At 34.9% G+C, this 27,974-nt stretch overlaps 1 protein-coding gene across 5 annotated transcripts in view; it reads left to right on the top strand.

Annotated features, from left to right (window-relative positions):
• Positions 1 to 24,632, top strand: part of DNAJB14 (DnaJ heat shock protein family (Hsp40) member B14) — a 48,451-nt gene extending 23,819 nt beyond the window's left edge. For 2 of the 5 annotated variants that reach the window (XM_087434637.1, XM_087434636.1), the window contains 5 exons: positions 11,083 to 11,268; positions 12,845 to 12,939; positions 13,744 to 13,853; positions 14,709 to 14,881; positions 19,444 to 21,649. In XM_087434637.1, coding sequence (XP_087290763.1) covers positions 11,083 to 11,268; positions 12,845 to 12,939; positions 13,744 to 13,853; positions 14,709 to 14,881; positions 19,444 to 19,568 — 689 coding nt within the window. In that variant the 3' untranslated portion in view covers positions 19,569 to 21,649. Of the gene's footprint in view, positions 1 to 11,082; positions 11,269 to 12,844; positions 12,940 to 13,743; positions 13,854 to 14,708; positions 14,882 to 17,596; positions 17,757 to 19,443; positions 21,650 to 24,090 lie in introns of those variants that run through there. The other 3 variants (XR_015552965.1, XR_015552966.1, XM_087434635.1) reach the window with 3 other exon arrangements.
• The last annotated feature ends 3,342 nt before the right edge of the window (positions 24,633 to 27,974 follow it).

Here is a 27,974-nt window from a genome sequence, read left to right as displayed (position 1 = left end):
TAAAAATTTTTTTTCACATTATGAATTTAAAATAACTTAATTTAAAATTGTTGGTGTTTTTAAAACGTTTAAAAACATTTTGGCAGTGAGTTGTTTGCATATTTGTGATCTGCTAGGTGATTTTCAGTATTAATTCTTCAGTAATGCTAAGAACATTAAACTGCTTCTTTCTCCTACTTGTATTGAAGTCATGGTAGCATTATTGGTCTTGGAGTAACAGTAAGTGGATCTGCCAATATTTTTACAGCCTGTGTTGCATTTTGAAGAGGTGAGCAGCATAAGTGTCACCCCAGCTCAACACTCAGAAGGGGTTTTACAAAGTGATTGTACTTTGGTGTGATACATTTCAGAGTCTTATGCTCTGCTTTGCAAAACTAGAAACTTAATATTTATCAGTGTACTGGGAGGTGATTCATCTCTAGAGGAGAGGCTCACGTTATTCCATACACAGGAGGTTATCGGTAAATCAGAATGCCAAATTATTAATCCCAAAGAGGATCAGGATAGGGAATTGGTTGATGAGCCCATTTTTCGTTGAGTGGAAACTACATAGAAAACCCAGGTTGTAATCCACAGATGCTTGGTGAGCAAAGGTAGTTAATTAGAAAATATTACAGCTCGTGTCATCATACAGACATGGCAAGTTTCATTCATTCAGCACACAGGGTCTTTTCGTTACCTCCTGAATCATCGTATTTTATTTTTAACCAGTCGATCTTAACTTCTGTTTTTGGGTCATCAAGCTGTTTATTCTAAGCAAAAACTCTAGCTTTTTCTTTTGTATAAAAAGTAAGTATAGATTGATTGCTCTGTAGTTACCAAAACACTTTTTACAGAAGATGGAAAACACTTGCTTTTTATTTCCCCCAAGAATAGAAAAAGAGGAGGTAATTGGTTTAGGGAATTAAATTAGATAGAAGAGATATTTTTGTGTCTGTGTTTTGTAAAGCTTTAAAAATAAAAGGTTGTTATCAAGGAGGGTAGACTAAATGAACTCGTAAGTTCATGTGGCTGTTTGTTCTTTACAGGTAGGATTGTAAGTTTCTCAAAGCAGGGAATATTTTATTTACATCTAGAGAGGGACTTGCATAGTATATATAAACATACTTTTTTTTTTTTTTTGTGGGGAAAATCAGCCCTGAGCTAACATCCATGCCAATCTTCCTCTTTTTGCTGAGGAAGACTGGCCCTGAGCTAACATCCATGCCAGTCTCCCTCCACTTTATGTGGGACGCTGCCACAGCATGGCCTGACAAGTGGTGCGTCAGTGCATGCCCGGGATCCGAACCCCCGCTGCCAGCAGCGGAGTGCACACACTTAACCGCTACGCCACGGGGCCGGCCCCTATACATACTTTTAAAAAATATTTTAATGAAATGGATCTCTTTCCTTCTCTTTGACATCAGTGTCTTCAAAACATGCATTATCTTTAAAGACTCTCAGGTATTTCAGAGACTATTTGAATAGTACCTGTGCCTGTTGACATATACATGAATGTAATAACAAGGGGCATGGATTAGCTGTTTATGTGCTTGCTTGATAAATAATAATGGATCAGATGCCTGTGTCAGGTCTGGTAGTTCAGTATTCTTAACATCTGGAGTATATGTGTAAGAACAAAAAAGTCAGTTCTACCCTTTGGGCTAGTTTTTATAGAGAAATACAATAAGAGAATATGAAATATCTTCTTACTCAAAGAATTTGTAATTTATAAGGGGAAAGCAAGTCTCACACAGAACATTTAGAATAATAGTAATACCTAACATTTGACAAGCATTTTATAGTTTTCTATTACCATTTTTAAAAATTTAATCCTTATTAAAAATCTTGTGAAATAGTCAGGGGACTCATGTCAACCTCTTTTTACAAATAAGAAAATTGAGGCTCAGAGAGATCAACTGATTTACCCGGGATCTCCCAGAAGACTGAATATAATTAAATACCAAAACGTGGAATGAAGATGTCTGAAGAAAAATCAGAAAGATAAAGTAGCATTATGATCAAAGTAACTGGAGAAGACTCCACATAATACGTGAGAATTAAGAGTTTTCTCGAGATGAGAATGATTTCTGTGATTAGAGAAGGGAGAAGATTGGCAGAAGCTTGGGTATGAGAATGAGGCAAGTGATTTAAAAATGAATGAGGACTTCCACTTTTGGGAAGATGGAAAAGATGTACTTATCCCTATTCCTCACACTGAGTACAACTGAATATTATATATAAAACAAAACGAACATAAGAAACTCTGAAATGTAGAGAGAAGTTAGACCAGCTAGGGACCTTGGGAACAACAAGATGGCCGTGAGTTGCTTGGGTTTTCATTTTGCCTTTTATATCTCATACTGGGTGCTAGAGAAGCAGACAACTCTGAAACACCAGTGAGCACAGACAAACAATCTCCAAGCAAAGCCTGCTCTCTAGCCAAATGACCAGGAAACGGGCAACCTAGCAAGACAGAAAACTTTTAAGCAATAGCCATTCTACTACAGCCAAGTACCACAGAAAAAACTGTGACTTCACCCACACCCACACCAGCAAAGGCTAAGAAGAGAACCTAGACTGCCACCTGCTCCGGGCTGTAAGGAGGTGCCCTAACCCTCCAAGTGGGGTGGTAACACAGAAGACTGAGTAGGGACCTGGTCCTTCCACTCCTACCTGGCAATAACAAGGTGTCCCTTCCTCTTCCCCGTAGAGTAGTGTCATAAATGACCCCATGGAGAGTCAGGACTTTCACCACCATCTGGAGGTAAACAAAGCCATATCCTTGTGGTGTCAGTGAAGACACCTGGGGAGCAGTAATGAGGCACCCCTATTCTTTCCAGCCAAGGAAATATCAGTGGAGGCTTGATGAGGGGCTGGAAATCCCATCCCTGCCCAGCAGTAATGAGGTGCCTCTCCTTTCAGATTTCATCAGAAGCCAAGGGGGAAACCTGGACTTTTTTTCCCACCTGGGAGTAACAAGGTGGTATCCCCTCTTCCTGTACGAGAGTAGTGTCAGAGGAGGACAGTTAAAACAGAAGCTTTAGATAAGGTTCAGAGTCTCATAAGATAATACCTCAAATGACTACATTTCAGTTGAAAATCACTTGTCATAATAATAACCAGGAAAACCTCAAACTGAATTTAAAAAGTCAATCACTAGATACCAACATGGAAATCATAGAGAAGTTAGAATTGCCTAACAAAGATTTTAAAGCATCCATCATAAAAATGCTTCAATGAGCAATTACAAAAAAATGTTTGAAACAAATTTAGAAAAATAAGAGTCTTAGCAAAGAAATAGAAAGTCTGAGCAAATAAACAAAAGGTATAAAGAGTCAAAGGGAAATTTTACAAGTTAAAAATACAAAAACTGAAATAAAAACTAGCAATGAATGGAATAAAGAGCAGAATGAAAGACAGAGGAAAAAATCAGTGAACTGGAGAAAAGAAAAATAGACATTATCCAATCTGAACAATGGAGAAAATAGACTGAGAAAAAAGAAGAAAGAACATAGGCTCAGGGACAAGTGGGACTGTAACAAAAGGTTTCACAGTCATACTGTTGGGGTCCCGGAAGGACGGGTGGAAGACAGCAGAGCTGGAAAAGTGCTCAAAAAACGTAGAGGTTGAAAACTTTCCATACTTGGCAAAAGATATAAGCTTATATAATTCGAAAAGTTGAATAAACCCCAAACAGATAAACCCAAAAAATCCACACCAAGACACATCATAGTCAAACTTCTGAAAACTAAAGATGATGAAAAAATCTTAAAAGCAGCAAAAGAAAAATGACACCTTACCTATAGGGGAAAAATAATTCAAATGACAGTGAATTTCACATCAGAAACCATGCAGGCCAGGAGGAAATGGCACATTTTTCAAGTACTGAAAGAAAAGAAACTGTCAACTCAGAATTGTATACCCAGAAAAAATATCCTGCAAGAGTAGTGGAGAAGTCAAGAGATTTTCAGATGAAGGAAAAATAAGAGAGACATACCCTAATAGCAGACATACTCTAATAGAATAGCTAAAGGAAGTTCTCTAAAAAAAAGGAAACAGTAAAAGAAGGAATCTTGAAATATGAAGAAGGAAGAAAGAACATAGTAGGCAAAAATATGAGTAAATGCAATATACTTTGCTTCTTTTGAGTTTCTAAATTATGTTTGACATTTTAAGCAAAAATGTTAACATTGTCTGATTTGGTTCTAACTTTAGGCAGACAAAATATATAAGGCAATTATATTATAAATGGGGAAGGATAAAGGAAAATAAAGAGAAGTAAGGATTCTCCAGTACACTTGAACAAAGTAAAATGATGACACCAGTAGGCTGTGATAAGTTATGTATATACAATGTAATACCTAGATCAACCACTAAAACGTTGTACAGAGAAAGATGCTCATAAAACACTGGATAAATCAAAATGGAATTCCAAAAATATGTTCAAGTAACTCACAGGAAGTCAGGAGAAAGGAAACAGAACAGAAAACAAAAAATAAAATGGCAGACATAAGCCCTAACTTATCAGAAATTACACTGTAAATGATCTAAATATACCAATTAAATGACAGATTGGCAGAGGGAATTAAAAAAAACATGACTATATATTTATCTACAAGAATCTCACTTCATTTATAAGAATGTAGACAGGCTGAAAGTAAAGAGGTGGAAAAAGATATATCATGCAAACATTCATCAAAAGAAAGCAGGAGTGACTATATTAGATAAAGTAGACTATAGACTAAAAAAAATACCGGAGAGGGAAACTATATTATGATAAAAGGGTCAGTCCTTCAAGAAGAAATTACAATATAAATGTGCACCAAAAATAGGCCAAATATGTAAATCAAAAGCTGGTAGTGCTGGAAGGAGAAATAGACAAATTCACAATTATAGTTGGAAATGTCCACACCTCTCTCTCAACAATTGATAGAATGAAGAATTAGACAGAAAATCAGCAAGAATATAGAAGAATTAAACACCACCATTAGCCAGCAAGATCTAATCACCATTTATAGAACACTCCACCCAACAAGGCAGACTTTTCTTTTAAATTCTTTTCAAGTGCCCACAGATCATACTCCAAGATAGAGCACATCCTGGGTCATAAAATAAACCTCCAAGTTAAAAGACTGAAATCAAACAGAGTGTGTTCTCTGACCATGTGAAATCAAAGTAGAAATCAATAACAAAGATAATTGGAAAGTGTCCAATCACTTTGAAACTGGACAACACGCTTTTAAATAATCTATGGGTCAAAGACGTCTCAAGGGAAATTTTTTAAAAAATACATTAAACTGAATAAAAATACAGCATTATCAGAATTAGAGGGGACCAGCTACAGAAATGCTGAGAGGAAACTTATGACACCAAATGCATATATTAGAAAAGAGGAACAGCCTCAAATCAGTCATCTAAGCTTCCACCTCATGAACCTAGAAAAAGAAGAGCAAAATAAACTCAAAGCAAAAAGAAGGAAGGAAATGAAGGTGAGAGTGGAAATCAATAAAATTGAAAACAGAAAAACAATACTGAAGATCAGTGAAACAAAACTAGTTCTTTGAAAAGATCAATAAAATTGACAGATTGACAAAGAAAAAAAAAAGACAGAAATGACTGTTATCAGAAACAAGGTTACAGACCCTGCAAACATCAAAAGGATAATAAGAGAATGCTATGAACAGCTCCACACACTTTAAATTTACAACTTAGATGAAATAGATCTAAAATAACATTTGAAAAATACAAATGATCAGAACTCACTGAATCTGAAGTAGATGATGTGAACCGCTCTGTAACTGCTAAGGAAATTAAATTTGTAATTAAGAAACTCCCAAAGAGAAATCTCCAGGCTCAGATGCCTTTACTGGAGAATTCTACCAAACTTTTAAAAGAAGAATTAAAACCAATTCTACACAGTCTCTTGAAGAAAATAGAAGAGAAGGAAACGTTTCCCAATCCATTTTACAAAATAAGTATTACCCTGCTATCAAAACCAGTCAAAGACACTACAAAAAAAGAAAGGTACAGACCAGTATTCATGGAATAAAACCAAATATCCTTAACAAAATATTAGAATTCAGTAATATGTAAAAAGAATTATATACCCTGACCAAGTGTGTTCAGGGATGCAATGCTGGTTCACTATTTGACTGTCAATCAGTGTGATCCACTATATTAATAGACTAAAGAAGAAAAATCTCATGATTGTATGAATCAATGCAATAAAAACATTTGAAAAATTTCACCACTTATTCATGATAAAAACTGACAGAAAAATAGGAATAGAAGGGACCTGCCTCAAACTGATAAAAGAGCAACTACAGAAAACTTAACAAATGACATACTTTTAATGGTGAAAGACTGAATGCCTTCCTCCTAAGATTGGGAATAAAGCAAGAATGTCCCCTTTCACCACTGTTGTGTTTTTTTTTTTTTTTTTTTGGTGAGGGAGATTAGCCCTGAGCTAATGTCCGTTGCCAATTCTCCTCTTTTTGCTGAGAAAGACTGGCCCTGAGCTAACATCCGTGCCCATCTTCCTCTATTTTGTATTTGGGATGCTGCCACAACGTGGCTTGATAAACAGTGCATAGGTCCACGCCCAGGATCTGAACCTGCAGACCCCAGGTCCCTGAAGCGGAGCACATGAACCCAACCTCTATGCCACCAGGCTGGCCCCCCCCTTACACCACTCTTAATTCAACATAGAGTTGGAAATTCTAGTCAGTTCATTAAGGTGAGAAAAGGAAATAAAAGACACACAGATTGGAAAGGAAGAGATCAAATTGTCTTTTTGTAAATGACGTGATTATGTATAAAATCCCAAGGAATGTACCAAAAAAAAATCCTAGAACTAATAAGAGAATTCTGCAAGGTTTCAGTATACACGATAAAGATGCAAAAATTAATTTCTCTATTTAGAAATATTTAGTATATTCCTACATACTAGCAGTGAACATGCAGAAACTGAAATTAAAAATACGTTACCATTTACAATCACACACACAAGAAATACTTAGGTGTAAATTTAACAAAACTTATATAGGATTTGTATACTGAAAGTTATATAATACTGATGAAAGAAATCAGAGAAGATCTAAATAAATGGAATGATATATCATGTTCATGGATTTGAAGATTCATCGTAATAAAGATGTTGTCTCCCCAAATTGATATACATATTTAACACAATTTCTATCAAAATCCTAGCAAGACTTTTTTATGGATAAAAGCAAGTTTATTCTAAAACTCATGTGAAAAGACAAAGAACCTGAATAAATAAAAATGATTTATTAAAAGAATGGAGTAGGAGGAATCAGTGTACCTGATTTCAGGACTTACTTTATAGCTACACTTATCAAAACAGTGTGGTACTGGCAGAGTGATAGACACATGGATCAATGGAACAGGATAGGGAACCCAGATATAGAACCATACAAATATACCAAGCTGATTTTTGACAAAGGTGCAAAAGTAGTTCAATGGAGGAAAGATAACCTTTTCAGCAAATGGTTCTGAAGCAATTGGACATTCATAGGCAAAAAAAAAATTAACTTTGATCTAAATCTCACACTTCGTACAAGAATGAACTCAAAATGAATCATGAATGTAAATATAAAACAACAAAGTATCTAATAATAGAAAGTTAAAACGTCTTATTTACCGAGATTTTTAACTCTTAGCAGAAAATCATGGGAGCAAATCTTTAGGATGTTAGGCTAGGCAATGATTTCTTAGACTTAACACCAAAAACAGTTTATAAAAGGAAAAGTTGATAAATTGGACTTCATCAAAATCTTTTGAAAGTTGGCTCTGCATACTTTTGGCTCTGCATCCTATGAAGAGGATGAAAAACAAGCGACAGGATGGGAGGAAATATTTGCTAAGAATGTATCTGGCAAAGGACTAGTATTTAGAATACGTGAAGAGCTCCCCAAACTCAAAATTAAAAGAACAGACAGGGGCCGGCCTGGCGGCGTAGTGGTTAAGTTGGCAGGCTCTGCTTCAGCGACCCAGCATTCATAGGTTCAGGTCCTGGGCACGGACCTACGCACCACTCGTCGAGCCATGCCATGCTGGGGGCATATACAAAATAGGGGAAGGTTGGCACAGATATTAGCTCAGGGCCAATCTTCTTCACCAAAAAAAAAAGACAGACAATCTACTTAGAAAATAGGTAAGAGACATTCCACTGAAGATGCTATCCAAATGGCAAATAAGCATATGAGAAGATTTTAAACATCATTCATTAGCATTAGAAATAATACAAAGTAAAACCAAAATGAGACACCACTACACACCTATCAGAATGGCTGAAATAAAAAGTAGTAACACCACCAAATACTGGTATGGATGCAGAGAAACTGGATCACTCATATATTGTTAAGATGTAAAATGACAGTCACTCTGTAAAACATTTTGGCAGTTTCTCAAAAAACTAAGTTTTCGGCTACCATACAATCCAGCAATTTCATTTCTGGGCATTTATCGCAGAGAAATGAAAATTTATGGTTACCCATAAACCTGTACATGAATGTATTATAGAGTTTTATTTGTAATAGCCGAAAACTAGAAACAACCCAGATTTCTTTCGGTAGGTAAATGGTGAGACAGACAGTGCTACATCCATACCATGGATATGAGCTATTGGCTTACTAACAACCTGGATCAGTCTCCAAAGAATTATGCTGATTCAAAAAAGCCAATCCCAAAAGGTTTCATTCCATTTATTACTGCATTATTCCACTTATATAACATTCTGAAATGGCAAAATTTTAGAAATAAAGGATAGATTAGTGGTTATTGGGGCTTAAAGAGGGGCTGGAGGGGAAGGAAGTGGGTGTGGTTATAATATGGCAACGTGAACATGGTAATGTAAATGTTCTGTATCCTGATTGTACCAATGTCTATATCCTATTTGTGATACTGCAGTATAATTTTACAAGATAATACCCTTGGAGAAATTAGGTAATACGTACAGGGGATCTCTCTGTATTATTTCTTAAATTTCATGTGAATCTAAAGTTGCCTTAAAATGAAAGTTTAAATAAGGAAAAATGAATAAAGTGGAGGGAACTCTTTGGGTGCAATGAGACTGAGGTAGAAATGTATTTTGTAAGGCTTTTGAATACCAAAATAAATTTTGGATTTAATTCTTTAGATAATAAGGAACTGAAAAAAATTGTTGATTTTGAGTGTAGGACCAAGTAAATGAATAGAAAATTACTCTAGTCATAGTTGATAGAATAAATTGTCTTACATACATAGTTATGGATTATGACAGTATTTTCACAAATATTTTCTAAAATATCTTGATGTTTGGAAATTATTTTTTAAAAAAGAAAAGTCTTGAAAATAGAATTGGGTTGCCAATATATTAATAGTTTAAGAAATAATAGCATTATGAAATTACCTGAAATAGTCCATTACTATGTAGAGGTTAAATCCTAAAACTGATATTATCACTGGAAGTACAACTTTGGCAGATACTGAAAGATATGCTTCTTTTTTAGGTATGGGTTAATATCTTGGTGTTGTTTTTAAGTACATTGTTTGGATCTTTGATTATGCTTTCCCATTGTAGCAACATTATAAATGATAGCTATAATTTGAGTCATAGGTCTATAGTATTTGAGAATCTGAAGAAAGTTTTGGACCATCTCCTCAGATAAATGGACCATCAACCTAGTTTTTCATACAGTTGGGTTCACAGGGCCACTTGAAAGCTATCTCTGAATCCCAGGTTCAAGAAGCCCTATCAAAAGAAAAATTCTAGATTATCTGTATATAATTAATTTCAGTGTGATATATAATCATCCAAAAACAACTATCTAATGAGCATCTATTTGCTTGTACAGTACCTATGACAGCCACCACATGGGATCCAGAAAGTACTTTAAAAAATATCCCATTTTGCAAGAGGCTCACCATCTAGTTTAAGAAGCAAGCTGTATTTATGAAATGATTAATTATTAGAAATGTCAGAATGAGAATAGGGTAGTTCCTGCTTTTAGATCAAAGCATTACAGCTTTTTTTGTAAATTACCTCAAGAAGACATTTTGGTAATCAATTTACTATTGCCTCTCTTGGACACGGGAGTATGAGATGGGAAATAGAATTCTTTATAAATAAATATCACAAAAGTAGCAAAGTGAGAGAGAGAAACTAGAGACTATCTAGATTCATTCAAAAAGAAATTCAGACTTTGTGCTGGACCGTGGGGATATTGCAATGAAAACATAGACACAATCCGTACCCTCATGGAGTTTACAGTTTTAAGAGAAATAAATTCTTCAGGAATAGAATGAAGAATAGCTCACTCTGCGCTGGAGCGTGGAAAAAAAGGTTTATGGTGTAGGTTGCACAGAGTATACTTACTGTGCTAAAAAAAATTTGACCTTGAACAAGTTTCCTGGTTGTTTTTTTTTTTTTTTTTTTTTGGTGAGGAAGATTGGCCTAGAGCTAACATCTGTGCCAGTCTTCCTCTATTTTGTATATGGGTCACCACCACAGCATGGCTTGATGAGTGGTGGTGATCCCGTGTCTGGGATCCAAACCCGTGAACCTGGGCCTCCGGAGCGGAGTGTGCCAAACTTAACCACTACGCCCGGTCACTATGCCACTGGGCCAGCCCCTCCTAACTTTTTTGAGCCTCGGGGGGTTCATCTGTAAAGTGGGGATAATAATGTGATGATGTAATAAAATATTGGGTTCAGAGCCTGGCAGTTGGTAGCTACTGCTATATTATTGGTTTGAATGGAACTAATGAATGACTAGATTAGGAGACTCAAAAAGGAAGAAGCAGGATATTGGGGGATGGAGCATAATAGTAGTAAGAAAGCAAGATGGACATTCCTTTATGTTCAAGGCAGTAGGGAGACTTCCCTGTCTAGTATAAAATATTGTGTTGGGAGGTAGTAATATGTGTAATTCCAAGTAGTGTATAATAACTTTAAAAGAAATTGTTAGTGTTTTACTATTTTCTTGATTAGCCTCAAGTAGTTTTGTTGTTGTTGTTAACATGACAGTGGCTTTCCTGTGGGTCAGTCTTGTATAATATAAAAACTTTGCTTACCAACTTTTACTCATTACTTTTTCAGAGATTGGAAATGCTTATGCTGTTTTAAGCAATCCAGAAAAACGAAAACAGTATGACCTCACAGGCAATGAAGAACAAGCGTGTAATCACCAAAACAATGGTAGATTTAATTTCCATAGAGGTTGTGAAGCTGATATAACTCCAGAAGACTTGTTTAATATATTCTTTGGTGGTGGATTTCCTTCAGGTATTTTAATATTAATCATAAATATTATATTTTATGAAGCTAGAGATGCTCACCTCCAGTTAGGCTGTTTGGAGATTTATCTACCTTCTCCCCTATGTTTTCCATAGTAATATGATCCTGTGATGGTTTTTCATGAAGGTGGAAGAAAAATGTTAGACTTATTACCTTTACTGTAAGTCTGCCTTTTGCCTAAAACATATTTTAATAGTAAAAAAAAAAAGAAATGAAGAGTACAGATATTCTGTATTTTATATAAAGCTGAAGAAAGGATGTGTAAGTAGGAAATCCAGTGACAATGTCTTAGTTAAGTGCTGTTACAATTATAGGAGTTATCCTATACCCTGGACAACTGATACTGGTTCTCTGGAGATCTTTGTAGATATTTCATTAATAACATCATAAATTGCTAATTTGGATGTACGTGGAGGTATTTTCCATTGAAATATTAAAATGTCTGATTCATAGGTTATATGTAAAGTGGGTTTTTAAAATTACATTAAGATAGAAATAATTACTTGAACTAGGCTATCAAAGTAAAATATTGCAGAAGTACTACTAAATGAATAGATTTTATAGTACCAGCATAAGTAATATTGAACTCTATTTACATTTACTGTGACTTGTTTGTGTGGAAATTAATTTTCTTTAAGAGTAGCACCTCTAAGGTGGTTAAAATTATAGCTCCGGTCTTATTTACAACATTTACTTAGGGTGCTAAGTTAAACATTCCATTCAAAATTAGGAGAATCTTTATGCATATAGCAATATAATTTGGCCTGGTGGCCCTGTCTGAATATTATTGAGAAAGATTGTGGTTATTGATAGGGTATTTTATAAAGTAGCCTTTAAGGAAGGAGAATATTAAATACAAATTAATGACTGAAAGTATAACCTGTATTTTGACATATTAGGACACATAATTACCTTTCACAGAAAAATTATTCAGACTAATAATTTGACTGAAAATATGCTAGGAACAATCAGAAATCTTTCAGATAGTAGTGAATTTTCTGATAGTTGATTTACAGTTCTTTTGTTTGTTATAACATAGTTTACTTTGTCAGTGGTAGCCGTTTCTGGTTGGTCACCTTATTTGAAAACAGCTTGAATGTTCATCAGCAAGAGAGTATTTGAACAAATTGTGGTTCACCCATACCATAGTATATTATATGACTGTTTTTTCAAAAATGAATGAGAGCACTATCTCTTGATTTCTAGAGATATTTGTGATTCATTGATAAATGCAGAAAGCAGAGTTTCAGAGTAATGATCCAAGGTTTGTAAAAGCAGCCAACCACAACAAAAGTCCTCTGTGTAGGCAGTGTTAGGGAGGAACTCTCAATTCAAGTTTTCACGAAGAAAGAACTTCCACTTTACTTTAAAGGAAGCAAAGTTTGGGAAGAATGGTTCCTGTTTCCATCCATACTTCACTCACAGGAGGAGAGGGCAGTAAGCATTCACTACTTAAATATGCAATTTTAGTAATTTAAAAAAATTAAATAAATATGTAAAAGAAAATATGATTTTTCTGATCATAATTGCTCTCCCTAATTTAACCTTGTTTTTTATTTTCTAGGTAGTGTACATTCATTTTCAAATGGACGAGCTGGTTATAGCCATCAACATCAGCATCGACATAGTGGACATGAGAGAGAAGAAGAAAGAGGAGATGTATGTTTATGATATGATTACAGATCATAAAATGGCAGATTTCAGCCCAGGAAAAGTAATTAGAGTTGTCTAAAAATAGGGCAAGTTGTTTTAAAAGGAAGTAATGTGTTTTCTCCCACCAGAGGTGTTCAGTAGAGACTAGAAAAATCCCTCAGGGATGTGGAGGGGCAGGTAGAAGCCAAGGGTGGAGGGTGGTTGGGCATATGACACCTTCACATTTGGTGTTCTATGATTCTAATGAAGATACACCTGCAGTGGGTGTGTTTTGAAGGTAGCTTCTTATTGTTGGTCCTAAAGAATGTAGAATTAATACTGAAAAACGTACATTGGAGGTCACTTTCCTTATTCTGCTGCAGTTCTGCTTGATTGCATATAGCAGTTAAATGACGTGAAGTAGGAAGGTGGATGGAAAGAGCACTGGACTAAAGATTAAAAGGCCTGGGCTGCTCTGCCACTCATCAGCTTCTGTGTCCACCTCACACCCAAGCGGAAAATAACTTTGCAACCTGCTGCAGATGGATAGTGTCTGTGTGTGTGAGAGAGAGAGAGACAGCGAACACCCTCATCTGTGGAATGAAATCAGGTTAAATCAGTGTTTTCCAAATCAGGATCTCAGGTGAAGCACCTAGAAAGTTGTATTTTTAAGAATCACCTCAGAAAGTTGGTAGGTTAGGCAGATTTGAAAGCACTGAACCAGATGATCCCAAATGTCCTTTCTGCCTCTAAAAATGTATGACAACTGTTGGATTATTGACAACTACGGTTATATTACAATTTGTTATTCTTTTATGGTTTTTTTTGTAGGGTGGTTTTTCTATGTTTATCCAGCTGATGCCCATTATTGTATTGATCCTCGTGTCATTATTAAGCCAGTTGATGGTCTCTAATCCTCCTTATTCCTTATATCCTAGATCGTAAGTAGCTAAGTGAAGTTTCACAAAAAAGAATTGTTGTTTCTTACCTAGCTTCTTTTAAAGAGCTTTGTGCTCTTTTAACCTTTTAAGTGCCAAATTTCCTATTACCACAAGTGTACCAGATTTAAAAATCTCTAATTTTAAAAATAGTTACTCAAGTGATAAATTTGTATATGTTGTTAGTTTACATTTCTGTTCCATTGTGGATAAAGACAGAAGTGCTGTATTTGAACTTGATAGCAATTTAATATAATAGGTAATGTGTTGACATCAAAGACAAAAAATACTTTAAAAGACAAAAATCTTTAAAGACAAAAATAAAATTGTGATTGATCTTATATAGATTTGTGTACATTATAGGGGAAAATGACTTCACTCTTCTGTTTGTAAAATATTGATTAAATAAAAGCAAATATTACTTTTTTGTTATATGAAGTATTTATCCGTAATATACTTTATATATAAGATGTAAGGACATAAAGGAAAGTTAATGCAGCATCCATTCTAGAAAATGTTAGTGTAATACAGTGAACATCAAGGAAACTTTGTAAAATCATACTTCCAGTGATTTTATAATATTAAAAACAGATTGGTCTAAAAATAAGAAATAGTTTCATATTTCTTTCAAATAAGATTTTTATTAACTAAAAATCGAGAGAAGTTATAAGAACATAGTATGATTACCTTTTTATGACATGAGTGGTGGTTTTAGGCAATTTGGGATAATGTAAATAAATGATTACCAATATTAACTTTTTAATTATTTTTAATTGTTTTTGTTAGCTTGGTTTGTAGTAGCAGATCAGAATGTACAATTTTAATTAAAAAAATAATGACCAAGCATTTCTTTTACAGTGGATCAGGACAAACTATTAAAATGCAGACAGAAAACTTGGGAGTCGTTTATTATGTCAATAAGGACTTTAAAAATGAATATAAAGGAATGTTATTACAAAAGGTAGAAAAGAGTGTGGAAGAAGATTATGTGACTAATATTCGAAATAATTGCTGGAAAGAAAGACAACAAAGTAAGTTTATCAAATGTTTAACATTTAAAACTTATTCAGGGGCTGGTCTGGTGGCATAGTGGTTAAATTCTCGTGTTCTGCTTTGGCGGCCTGGGATTCACTGGTTTGGACCCTGAGCACAGACCTACTCACTGCTCATCAAGCTGTGCTGTGGCGGCATCCCACATAGAAGAACTACAGTCTACAGCTATGATATACAACTATGTACTGGGGCTTTGGGGAGAAAAAAGAAAAAGAGGAAGATTGGCAGCAGATGTTAGCGCAGGGTCAATCTTCCTTAAAAATAAAGTAAAAGTATTAAAAAAATAAACAAAAACTTATTCAGAGTCTTTGGAATCGATTACTCTAGATTTCTCTACTCAAGGAGTGTTCTAGAATTGCCTGGCACCTAATTGGAGCTCAGTAGTTAAATATGTTTTAATGTACGTGTGGCCTTATAACAGTGTTTGGCACATAGCAAGAACTTAATAAAGGGTATTTGTGTTATTGTTGTATCAATAAATATTTGGTTGAATAAGTGAATAATACCAAATTGCAGTGTATTTAAGATGTTGTCAGTTGTAACATGCATCATTATTTTATGTTCCTTTATTTATTTTGTGCATAGAGAAGTCCTTGGGAACACTTTATCAGTTTGTTTAGCCTTTTCAGCCTCAGCTTCCTTAATTTAAGAGGCGGTTCCACCTATAAAAAGGTTGACGATAAGAATCTGCTGCGATGCTTCATGTGAACTGAGTGTTATGGTTTTTGATTTTTTGACTGTTAACGAATAATAATGTAGACCATATAGTTTAGGCTTTGAATTAAACAGACTAAAGTTGAATCCTAGTCTGAAATTTTTAGCTGAATTATTAGGGCCAAATATTCTAAACTCTGTGAGTTTATTCTCTCATGTGTAAAATGGATGATGATGATGAGTGGGAGGAAGAAATAACTATCATTTATATAATGCCTATTGTTTCAGTCACTGTCCCAAGCACTTTACATATATATGAACTCATTTAATCTCCACAACAACACTGTGAGGTTATTATACTCATTTTACCTGTGAGGAAACTGACGCAAAGAGAGATTAGTAACTGCCCAAGGTCACAGAGGTAGTCTATGATTCAAAACCAGTCAGTTTTTCTCCAGAATCCAGGCACTGTGCTCCACAGTCTTCTTAATAATACCTAAATTTATGGGTTTGTTGTGAAAATTAAATCAGGTAGTAGTTAATGTGTTTCTCATGTAGTAAATGCTCAGAAAATGTTAGCAGTTAGCATAATCTCTCATCCACTAGGAAAAATTTGATGAAACATAACCTTTGTGTACTACTAAGAGCATTCTTATCTCTGGCCTTGGTTTCTTCATCAATATAATGGCAGTTAGAAGAGATATGACCTCCTTGGTTTCTAAGTCTCTGAGTCTGTGAAATCAGTCTGGCCTCAGTGTGGAGAAGGTTGCGTTAGACTGGTGATTTTAAATTGGGAATGATTTGCACCATCGGACATTTAGTAATGTCTGGAGATGTGTGTGTGTCAGCACGGGCTGAGGGTGGAAGGGGTTGCTGCTGGCATCTAGTGGGTGGAGGCCAGGGATCCTGCTGACGCCCTACAGTGCACTCGACAGCCTCCCAGAGCAAAGAATCATCTGGCCCAAAATGCCAGTATTGCTGAGGTTGAGAAACCTTGTCTTAGCCAAAGGTCTTAAGGGAAGTATATACCAAATTTTATTTCATTTCATTTCATTTTTTGATCTCTAGTAGCTTGCACAATCTTTGGCAAATCATAGGCGTATAGCGAATTTTTGATGGATATATGAACAATTGGATAAATAATTAATGAATTCATATGAATGAATGTATTAAAGACCTGCTTATTTTATGTTAAAAGAATGACTAGCACGTTAGGTATATCCACTTTCAAATACAGGTTCTAGTCCTCTGCTAACTATGGGTGATTTTTGGATTATGCATACTTACATTCTATTACCTTACATAGTTGAGAATTGACTGTATAAATAGAAAGAAGGAAAGGAAAGATTCATATTTATGAAAGATAGTGTAATGCTATGGTCGAAGTGCAGGCTTTGGGACTGCCTTGCAAGATCCTGGCTCCACCAACACATTACATAGGCCACGTTACTTAACCTCTCTAAATCTCAGTTATCTCATCATTAAAATATAGACCATAACAGATAATATATATGTTAACACTTAGCATAATGCCTTGCACCAGTATGTGTTCAGTGTTATTATTTATTATAATTTATTTTTTATTCCATCCCCACCATAAGCCAGGTGTTTTTGCTTCGCAAAATTTAGTTTAATCTTTAAACAATCTGGTAAGATCAGTATTAGTAGGTTTCATGGACCCTTCAGTCCATGTTCTGTCCACTATACCAAGTTGTCTACAGTTATATTGTACACATTTATGTGTCTTTTAAAGTTACTATCAAAAGTTTTAACTAAATCTGATTTTAATAAGTCGTTTTTTATAAAACAACTTGCTTTTGTTCAGAAATATCAGTGAAACAAGACAAAACTCTAAAGAGGCATGACAACTGAATACAATGTGTGATCCTGGATGGGGAGGAAATGGCTATAAAGGTTATCATTGAGACAATTGGTGAAATTTGAATATAGACTATATATTAAATAATGGTATTATGTCGTTAAATTTCCGAATTTGAAAATTGTATTGTGGTTATATAAGAGAATGCCCTTGTTCTTAGGAGAAACATGCTCAAGTAATTAGGAATGAAAGGTCGTGATGTCTGCAACTTACTCTCAAAAGGTTCTGCAAAATAATAACCATCACAGCAGTAACAACAGCCTTTATTGTAGAGAGAGCTAAAGCAAATTTGACAAAATATGAAGAATTGCTCCATCAAGGTAAAGGGTTTTAGAGTATTCATTGTAGTACTCAACTTTTGTGAAATTTTCAAAAAAAATTCAACAAATTTAGCACTTCTAGAGGTTATGGATTTTGAATGAAGATAGAAGTGGGAGGAGCTCAGTATAACAATCCATTGATTGAATGTTTCACTTGTTGATTACGATAAAATCATCTTGTTTTATAAATTAATGTCGTCCAAAAGATTGTTGGGAGGCCAGCCTGGTGGCGTAGTGGTTAAGTTCACTCACTCTGCTTTGGCAGCCTGGGGTTTGCGGGTTCAGAACCCTGGGCAGGGACCTACACACCGATCATCAAGCCATGCTGTGGCGGCATCCCACGTACAAAATAGAGGACAGTTGGCACAGATGTTGGCTCAGGGCCAGTCTTCCTCACCCCCCAAAAAAAAAAAAAAAAGATTGTTGGCCAGGGGATATTCTTTTGCTAGAGTTTTTCTGTTTAAGGGTCACTCTAACACTCTCTGATGTCTAGATTGGTAAAGTCGGTGTTTTATAAAATACAAGCAGTGATTTGAGGTAGTGAAAAGAATATTAGGCTAGGAGTTAGAGATTTGAATTAGAATCTAGACTCTGCCATTCACTAGCCCTGTGAACCTTAGTTTATCTACTTCATTTGGGAAGAATCATCTGCAAATGGACTTTACAAGTATTTACATTTGTAAATAAAAAGGGTGGAGTGATTTTAATTGGGTTGTTAAATCCTACCCTGAATGATTGAATAAAGATCATTTCTGAAGATCTTGACAAATAGAATACACTCTTACCTATGAGTATATTTTGAATGTGGTCCTGACTGACATCCTCTACTTTGGCCACTGTTTTCCAGAAAGTAACTGATTTTTTTCTTTTTTTGTTACATCTTCTCCAAGTGCTCAGCCTTTAGAAGTGTTAATAAACAGTGAAATGGCTGAGAGTAACTGGAAAATAACAATGAATAGTTCCCTGAAGAATGTTTGATTTCTAGTCCATTTTTTTTCCTTAGTCATGCTATCCACATATGAAGGAAGCCTCAGAAGTACTTATTTGCTGAATACCACTACTATGATTGGATGGCAAGCTTGCTTTCTCTTTTGTGTACCATTTTATTATGTATTTTTTTAGTTCAAGCAAACTCAGAACAAGATTTTAAATTTTTCTACTCAAATCTTGGCATAATTAATTAATGTGAAACCTTAACTAAAGGTCACAGCAGAAACGACCACTAGCAGTATTGAATAGCATATGATATCTTTAGGATACAAGGTCAAGATGATGCTTTAGAGCAGTGGTTTTTAAACCATTGGAGACAGGAGTGGAAGGAAAGGATTGATAGGATTCTATCCTTATTTCTTTGCCAGAGCAGCTCTGTGTTTGTTTTACATGCTAGGCTTCCAAATGGCTTTTAGGAGTAGGACTTGGATTTCATTCCTTTTTTAAAAAAAGTCAGTTAATAGAAATATATTGAAGGGCTTCTATAAAACATTTTTTGAGTTTAAACGACTAGGTGATCTAAATTATTACAGTCGGCCCTCTATATCTGTAGGTTCCACATCCACAGATACAGAGGGCCAAGTAAGGGACTTGAGCATTCCTGGATTTGAGTATTTGTGGGGAGTCCTGGAACCAATCCCCCACGGATACCGAGGGATGACTGTTTACTTAGCAAAATATTTTTGTGTGTTAACAGAAACAGATATGGAATATGCAGCAAAAGTATATCGTGATGATCGACTCCGAAGGAAGGCAGATGCCTTGAGCATGAACAACTGTAAAGAATTGGAGCGGCTGACCAGTATTTATAAAGGAGGATGAACTGGAATTTTATTTATACCTTTTAGCGTACTCTGTTTTTTCTGTAAGTAAGTTTAGTTTCATCATGAGAGCTGAAGAAAAAGATTTGATGTTAAAAACTAAACTGAGTAGTTGGTCCCTGAAATCTTGGACTGTTTATGACCTACTGGCTCCTTTAAATAGTAAGAAACTGAAAACTAAAATTAATATTTTAGTTATACTTCTGCAATTATTTTCACTGTAAAAGCTTATATGATTCCTAACTAAAAAGGTCTTGAGAAAAGATTATCACACCTGTAGCAGTTTCCAGTTTTAGTGATTCTCCTTTTTTTCTCTTGTCATGTAAATATTTATGAAATGATCATTTTGTGTATATACAGGTTATTGCCTTTTTATTTAAATTCTTGTAGTGTTTAGCTCCATGAGACACTTGGGTTTAAATTGATGGAATAAGTGTTCTATGACAAAATTACATTTTCCTTGTCAGATGTCAAATGTGTGGAATTTAGACAATGAAACTTTTTCAGAAAGAAAAGAAAAAACAAAAGCTGTTTAACTTTATGTAAAATCTTGTAGCATTATCAGCTTAGAGGGAATTGATATTTTTAATATTTCCATTATATTCCAAAATATATATTGAGATAAATGAACTGGTGTAGAGTATCAGTTTTTTATTTATTTGGTTTTATGAATTGCTAAGCCATGCATAGAAATGAAATGCTATACTGATAGATTTTAAAGAAAATATGAGGAAATGGCTATATGGATATTAAAAAAAAGGGTCTTCAACAGTAAATTGCGGTTATGTTATTTGCAATTCCAGTAATTACAAGGCCCCCAAATGTTCATATATATGTCTTTGAATGCTGCTAAAATTTGTGAAGAAGAGGACCTACCTATTTTTGCCCCCCATGGAAATTTGCAGTTTCTTCTTAATGATCATTTATGCAGGATCCAAAGGTAAATGGGTTCTTCTACAAATAAGTAATAAGAAAAATTACTACTAAAATAAAGCTTTGTGCCTTTTAACCTGGTTGCCAACTCTTAAACATATAGGTAGATCACAGCACACTTATTTGATCTATTTGGCCACATGCAACAGTGAGTAGAAATATAGCAGCAGGTAGAATAGTGATTTATAGCAAGTTATCCTTACAAAATTCTGAGCTAAAATCTACTCACTATTAATTCAATTAATCCTGTAGGAATTAATGTAGGAATTACAAGGAATAAGCTCCTTGTAATTACATCCATAATGTAAATTATAAAAGTCAGCTGGAAATTGAAGTTTTTGGTGCCTGTATGTTGGGTATGCAACTATTTGGTTTCTAGTCTTCTGTGTTTACAGCTGTAGTATTTTAATGATTTTGCTTCATACTCAGTTAGTGGAACATGAACCCATCTTTGATAGTTTCTTTGTGTGTGAGAGATGCTAGTTAAAGTGGCAGTGTTCTTTTGTTTAAAGATATTTCCTGAATGTAGTTAATTTATAGCCTCTGTTGAATAAAACTTCTAAAATGACCATTCTTTTTAAAATGTTCTCTTGTATCCGCTTTTCCAGGTGAATCAATAGAAATGCCTGATTGAATAAGTAGATTAAACTAAATAACATACTATCCTAGGAAAACTGGACAACTTAACCAACTTTAGTTTAGAAATGAGACCTTTAAAAAAAAAACAGCAGTGCTTAAAAGAAAATACAATTGTAAATATTTTCTTGAGCCTGTAGAATGAGTTTTTTAAAAAATAAGGTCATTGCATTCTGATTAACTTGAAAGTTCATATGCATCAGAAAACTTATAAAAATTTAAATGAAAAAATTTCATCTATTTATTTTTCCAGTTTTAGTGGGAAATTTACATTATTGTGGTTGATGCTTATGTGAATTGAACTCTTATTGACCGATTCTTTTTCCCTTAATCCTGACTTTAAGGGGATAGATGAAATTATCAAGTGAAGTGAAGGTGTATATTGTGAAGTCATACATGGCTTTTGGACAGTGTTATACTTCAGTTGCATGGCTGCATTCCATTACATTTCATAAAATGTTTGGGGAAATGTGTTTGATAAAATAAAATTTTCAAACATCTGTGGGAAATGACTGATTGAGTGCCTGAGAATTTAAGCCACGTATGAAGTATGCAACTAAAAATTAAGTCCTTAATGTCACTTATATAATGGTGTAAGGACCCAACCAAGTGTCTTAGAATTTGGGGTTAATTTTACAAAGAAGACTTTAGCTATCTTGACATGTAGTAAGATTTTCATGTTTGCTACTCTTATAATAAAAATCTCAACATTTTGCCATCTTATTTTTGGCTACGTGAGCGTTGCAATTTCATTTGATAACTTGTACTGTTCATTTAGTCATTGCCTAAAAGCCCTCAATTTTTGAGTACTGCTTTATTAGCTTCTCTAACTGGTATTTTAGAAGTTTGGCAACAATTATATTTATTAATGCTTTAACATACACAAACGTCATTGTCCTTGTGAGGATTTGGGGGAAGTAAATAGTACCTTTTCTCCTTGTCTTTTGTTTCCTTAGTTCCCAAATAGACTGGTGCTAATCATTTGTAAGTTTCAGAATTTATTTTGATCAAATATGAGAATTTAATTCTCAACAGTGGAAATTTCAAGTTATAATCCATTTAATAAGTGAAAACAATATATTTTGAGAACAGATTGCATTTGAGTCTTAAATAGTTACTTGTTTCATAATCATTACATTCTTATTTATGACTTACAAAGATTTGGTAGAGAAAAGTAAGTCCTTAAGGCATATATATGCCCGTGCATTAAGCCAATCTGCTTTTGTGTCAGTTCAGGTGTTCACAGGAACAGGAATGTGGAATTCTAGCCCTTTATTTAATTGCACTTTTATGCTTAAGTTTTCTTCTTGTTAAATCTTCAGTTACACTAGTATGTAAAATAGTTACTGAGAGACATGATTAACCTCTTGATTTCCCTTTGTTGATCAGTAATATTTTTAAATGCAGCTGTTATTTAACAAATGTGACATGTTAATATTACTTAATAGTGTATTCCTACATATTTCATTAAAAAAATAAATCTCCCACCTGTGTTAAGGCAGTGAATATTTCTTGACATTGGCCTGAGGACCAAATGAGCCATCTTTCCAGTTAAGTGTTATGTCAAGAGACCAGATGGTTCAGAAGGAGGATTTGTGCATTCCTTTAGCTTCCCCATATGAAGCTCAGGTGTAATACTACTCATATTACTCTCTGTCTTCGTATGGAGTGAGGCAAACTGAAAAGGCAGTCATAATCCCTTTTCTTATCTGAACAGAAAAACTTCTGAACAATAAATCTAAATTTTAATCTTTACCAAATAGCTGAAAATCCTTATCTATTGGCCACATTGGACTACTGCCTAGTTAAAATCTAAAATTTTCTATAAACCAATGAAAAAGAAGAGTATTCCAACAATAACTTCCAAAATTTAAAATTATTTTTTTTTAATTACAAAGAAAAAGTGAGTAGAATGAGGATCTTCAAGGAATTCTTGCATATCCCTTTAATAATCTGGCAGGCAACACAGTCCTAGAGTTCAGGCTTCCTTTTTGGTTTTAATACTATTAAACAGACACTTTCATATAAATGGAAACATTCTCCCTCAAAACATTAATTCAAAACATACTCCTTAAATTAAGGATTACATGCAACCACATTTTTTTATAAATTCCCTGTGTGTAACTTTTTCCTGTTGGTACGTGATTCTTTTTCATTTAATTTTATTATCTGCTGGTTTTGGGGCCAATCAATTTGTGAATATTCTGTGGATGTGTCCGTGTATAGGTGTATATATATCTATATTTTTTTTCCAGCTAATACCTCAAATGCGTGATTGTTTAATATACACCACACTATGTTTGCACAGAGCAGGGCTTCCATTAGTGGTGGATATTCTGATTTCTGACTTTAAAAATCAGTCCACAGAATTTCATTGATGTGAATTCTTTCTGTTAATCTTTTTCATATTTTAAAACAGATTCCTATTATAGAGCCTATACTTCAACTATAATTGTATCTTTCTATAGCAATCTGGAAATGTGTAGGGGTAAGAACTGTTTCTTGAAATGTCTTAGTTTAGTAAGTTATTATTAAAAATTGGGATTACTGGTTGCTGAGCTGTCTAATAACTGCATAGTAGATGACACTTGGCATGAATGTGAATAAGTCTCATTCGCTTCAGCACAGGAGTTGGTACATTCCAATCTGACATTCTACTTTGCCATTTAATAGCACCACTTAAGTAATAGAGATTTTTCAGTGACATTGGAGTATTTTAAGCATCAGTTTCAAAATGAATTGTTTTTGAGTTGGATGGCGGTACCAATGAGAAGAAGGAAAATCACACGTAAATGATATTTTGTGATTTATTTGTATTAAGAAATGCTTCTTACCTATTTTTGTTTTGTCTTTGTTTTTCTGGATTGCTACATAAATTTTTTTTCCATTTAAAGTTTAAATCGTGTTTTTTTTTTTTTAATAATTTTATTTATTTATTTATTTTTCCCCCAAAGCCCCAGTAGATAGTTGTACGTCATAGTTGCACATCCTTCTAGTTGCTGTATGTGGGACGCGGCCTCAGCATGGCTGGAGAAGCGGTACGTCGGTGTGCGCCCGGGATCCGAACCCGGGCCGCCAGCAGCAGAGTGCGCGCACTTAACCGCTAAGCCACGGGGCTGGCCCTAAATCATGTGTTTTTAAAAGCTGCAGGTAATTTTCAAGGTGTGATAGAATTTTAATGGAAGCCTTGTATAAGTCAAATGAGTGAAACTGGTAAAGGAGCTCTTACTTTATTTGTCTATAGTGCATTTAAGATTATACAATTAGATTTAAAAATGAAATGTCTGATTTGTAAAATATTTAGTGTTATATCAGACTTATATAAAATAAAAGTTTCTGTGTGAGAACTCTGTTAAAAAATGCATTTGATTTTTCATGAATGTTCTGCTGAATGATTTATGATGAATTTGTGTCTTTCAGTCTCTGCAGTTTATCTCAATATATGAATAAAAAGAAGGTGTGTTCTCACTGTAAAGGATTTGTTTTTGTCATGTTTTATATTCTTAATATGCCCTTTTTTTTCACTCATTCAACCATTCAACCAATGTATGAATGCCTGCTCTATCCCAGGCGGTGAGCAGAGTGCTGGGAATTCACCACCGAACAAGACAGAAATCCTCGTGAGGTTCACGTGTAGCGAGGAAAATAAATGTCAAGTAAATAACTAACTATGATTATGATGGATGCTACAAAGAATATTACAAGGTACAATGAAAGGATGTATTTAGAAGACTTAACCTACTCTGGGGGCATCAGGGAAGGTTTCTCTGAAAAAGTGAGCTAAAGCTGAAACCCAAAAGATGAGGTAAGTAGGAGTGAGGTGAATGCTAGAGAAATATTTCAGGCAATGTGCGAAGTTCACAAAGTCATTGAAACTTTATGAAAGTGAAAACAAACTTGTTTGATTATGGCATAAGGAAGCCAAGGTAAGTTAGAGAATTAAAATAAGATAGGGGCCAGATCCCATAGACCATATATAAACCATTATGACGATAATTGGACTTTATCCTAAATCAATAGAAAACCTTTGAGATTTTTGAGGAGGAGTTACATGATGAGATTTGAGTTTTTAAAATATCGTTTTAGTTGCTGTGTGGAGAAGACTGAAGGGCAAAAGTAAATGTAGGAAGGATAGGAAGTTATTGTCAAAGGATAGGTGATCATGGCTTGGACCAGAGCAGGAATATTAAAAACTTTCCAAAAATTTGGCTGTGAAACGGAGTAGAGAAAAAGGATGGGGGCTAGAAGAGTATGGTGGTTGCTAAAGAAAGCTTTTATTTTTTCAGTTGTTATTTATTACATGAGACTTTACTATCTATTATATGAGAGATCTTACTAATTTTTTTGTTCTGATGGAAAGGGGTAAGTAGAAAGTGAAAGAGTAAAGATAGAGAAAAGAGGAATAGCGGTAAGTACCTGATGTGTCCCAAGGATATAGGAGCCATTGCAAAGATAGAAGAATTCCTTTAGCTAAGAGACGCCACCAGCATTCTTTCAGAAAGGAATGCACAGAGGATGGGTGCAGATGCAGGTAGATTTGTAGTGTTGGTGGCAAGATGTTATATGGCTTGCATTTTCCTGATGGAAATAGGCAGTTTATGTAAAGTGAGGGAGGGGAAAGAATGATAAGCAGATGCTTAGAAAGAAGACAATTTGAAGGAATTATTTTCACTGAGTCAGCTAACTAGTGAAAAAGCAGGATTTCTATGGGTCCCCGGTTGGTGACAGAATTTACAGTCTGTTTAGTTGTATTTTCTCCAGCCTAATCCAGCAGCTTAGGCATAGGCATGGAGGATACAACTCAATTAACTCATCCAAATTTGGGGTTCTGTCAGGTAGGAAAGACGGTAGGGGAGGCTGAGATGTTGATGAGTGATTCCAATGCTTGACTATTGGATGTAAGCCAGAGATCAGAATTAGTGATTTCTGAGGTGACTGCCTGAGTCCAGGGTGTGCTTAGAAGTAGTATAGAAGAGAAGGTTACTGCATATGACCTTACAATTGTATTCCCAATGGGCCAAATCCCAAACCACAGCCAGAATCAAAATTAGCAAAACATTTTCTAGCTTGGCCAGTCTAAGTGATAAAATTTTTGTTTTTGTATGTTGGAGAATCAGTAAGACTCTCCTCTCCATATGAATTTGAATACCAACTAGAATTTTCACAGAGACAATGGAGCCAGCCTAAACCCAGATGATTGTAGATTTTTTTAATAGGAAAGCAGAATCAAAGAAAAATTGAGAAATCTCTGCTGTATACAACAGCTAAGAGAAATTTAAGCTAAAGAGATGCAGAAACAAAGGCTCTGATATAACCAATAAAAGTTAGAACTTTAACATGTACATATTTATATAATGTACTAGTATGCTGTGTACTAGAAATTTGAATGATGAGATAAACATTTTGTGTGCATGTGTGTGTGTGTGTGTACAGTTTCTACTAGTTTCTTCCTGAACCTCTGGGATCATCTGGTGCTCCGTACTTTGGAGAACTGGTACATAGTGCTGATAATCTTTTAGGTCAGTCGGTATTTCCCCTAGTCCTGTACCAAAAGCAGTGAACAGATCGAATTGAGTACCTAAGGAACTCTCCCACTGACATGCCATAATTTGGAAACCACCACACTCGGAAATTAGAAATCTTATTAGTTCTTTCAATTTCAGGACATAATGATGTTTGGAGAGCTTGACAAGCAATGCTCTCCCTTTTTGCCGCTCAAAAGGAAGAAAAAAAATATTTTCCAGGTCAACTACTTAGGTCATTAAGATCGAGAATTTTGTTAAAATGAAAAGTAGCACTTCCAGAAATTAAAAGTTCTTACTAGAGTTCATAGTTTTATTTGCCTCTAACCTTGGGGGCAAATGGTAGAGGGGTGGGGCGCATCAGAAGTTGTAGTTAGGGCCTGAATTAATGGTTTATTTTAATCACTTTTATTCCACAAATGTTGAATGAGTGCCTACTGAGTGCAAGAAACCTAGGCATTGTAAGAAACTGGAAAAAATCTCCAACATGACCCAGCCTTCTAGACCTTATGGTCTCATTGGGAAAACAAACCAAAACTGTGACACATATTTATGCACAACTATCAGTCATTCTTGGTAGTATATAGTAGCATTCAAGAGAATGTGATGGGTGAGGAGATGTTATAGGGAAACAAGATTTACATAGCTAAGGTGGAGAGTGAAGGGGTTCAGAATACGCCACCCCAATATATGCCACTTGGGCATATTGATTATTTTGAGCTGAAGGCTCTAAGAAACAGCGGATACAAGAAGGGCTCTCTGACCTCCTTTTTTTTTTTTTTACCTAAAAGGCAGGTCATAAAATTTCCTGTGAGAAAGGTGTCCTCCCTCCATCGGGCAGAGAACATTCTTATCACAGAGACAGGACTGATGCCAAAATGGACCTGTACAAACAAACCTACTAAAATAGCCCTTCCATTAGTTTCCCCCATATATTTCAAAGTCACTGTCCCACAATTTACTGCCCCTAGCCCAAGCCTCTTTGTCTTGTGACATCCCCATAGTCTGTTGTTGTTTGTGTAGAAAGGTACATAAGCTTTTGGGCCTAACGGCTTCTTTGGATCTTCATTTTCTTTCTGAAGGCTCCTGTGTACACGTAAAAATATTAAATAAATTTGCATGTTTTTCTGTTAATCTGTCTGTGTCAGTTTAATTCTTAGGCCCAGCCACAGAACCTAAGAGTAGAAAGAAGTTTTTCCTCCCCTACAAGAGAAATAAACATTTCAGATTAAAGGAACCTCCATAAGCAGTGTGAGAAAATAAAAGTCATGTTGATGGCAGGGTGAGGTAATCACTTTGGCTGCAGTATAGGATTC

Source organism: Ceratotherium simum, chromosome 8 (genome assembly GCF_057802395.1).
Source record: "Ceratotherium simum simum isolate JZ-2026a chromosome 8, ASM5780239v1, whole genome shotgun sequence".
Lineage (NCBI taxonomy): Eukaryota > Metazoa > Chordata > Mammalia > Perissodactyla > Rhinocerotidae > Ceratotherium > Ceratotherium simum.
This window is presented reverse-complemented; position numbering and strand designations above follow the sequence as displayed.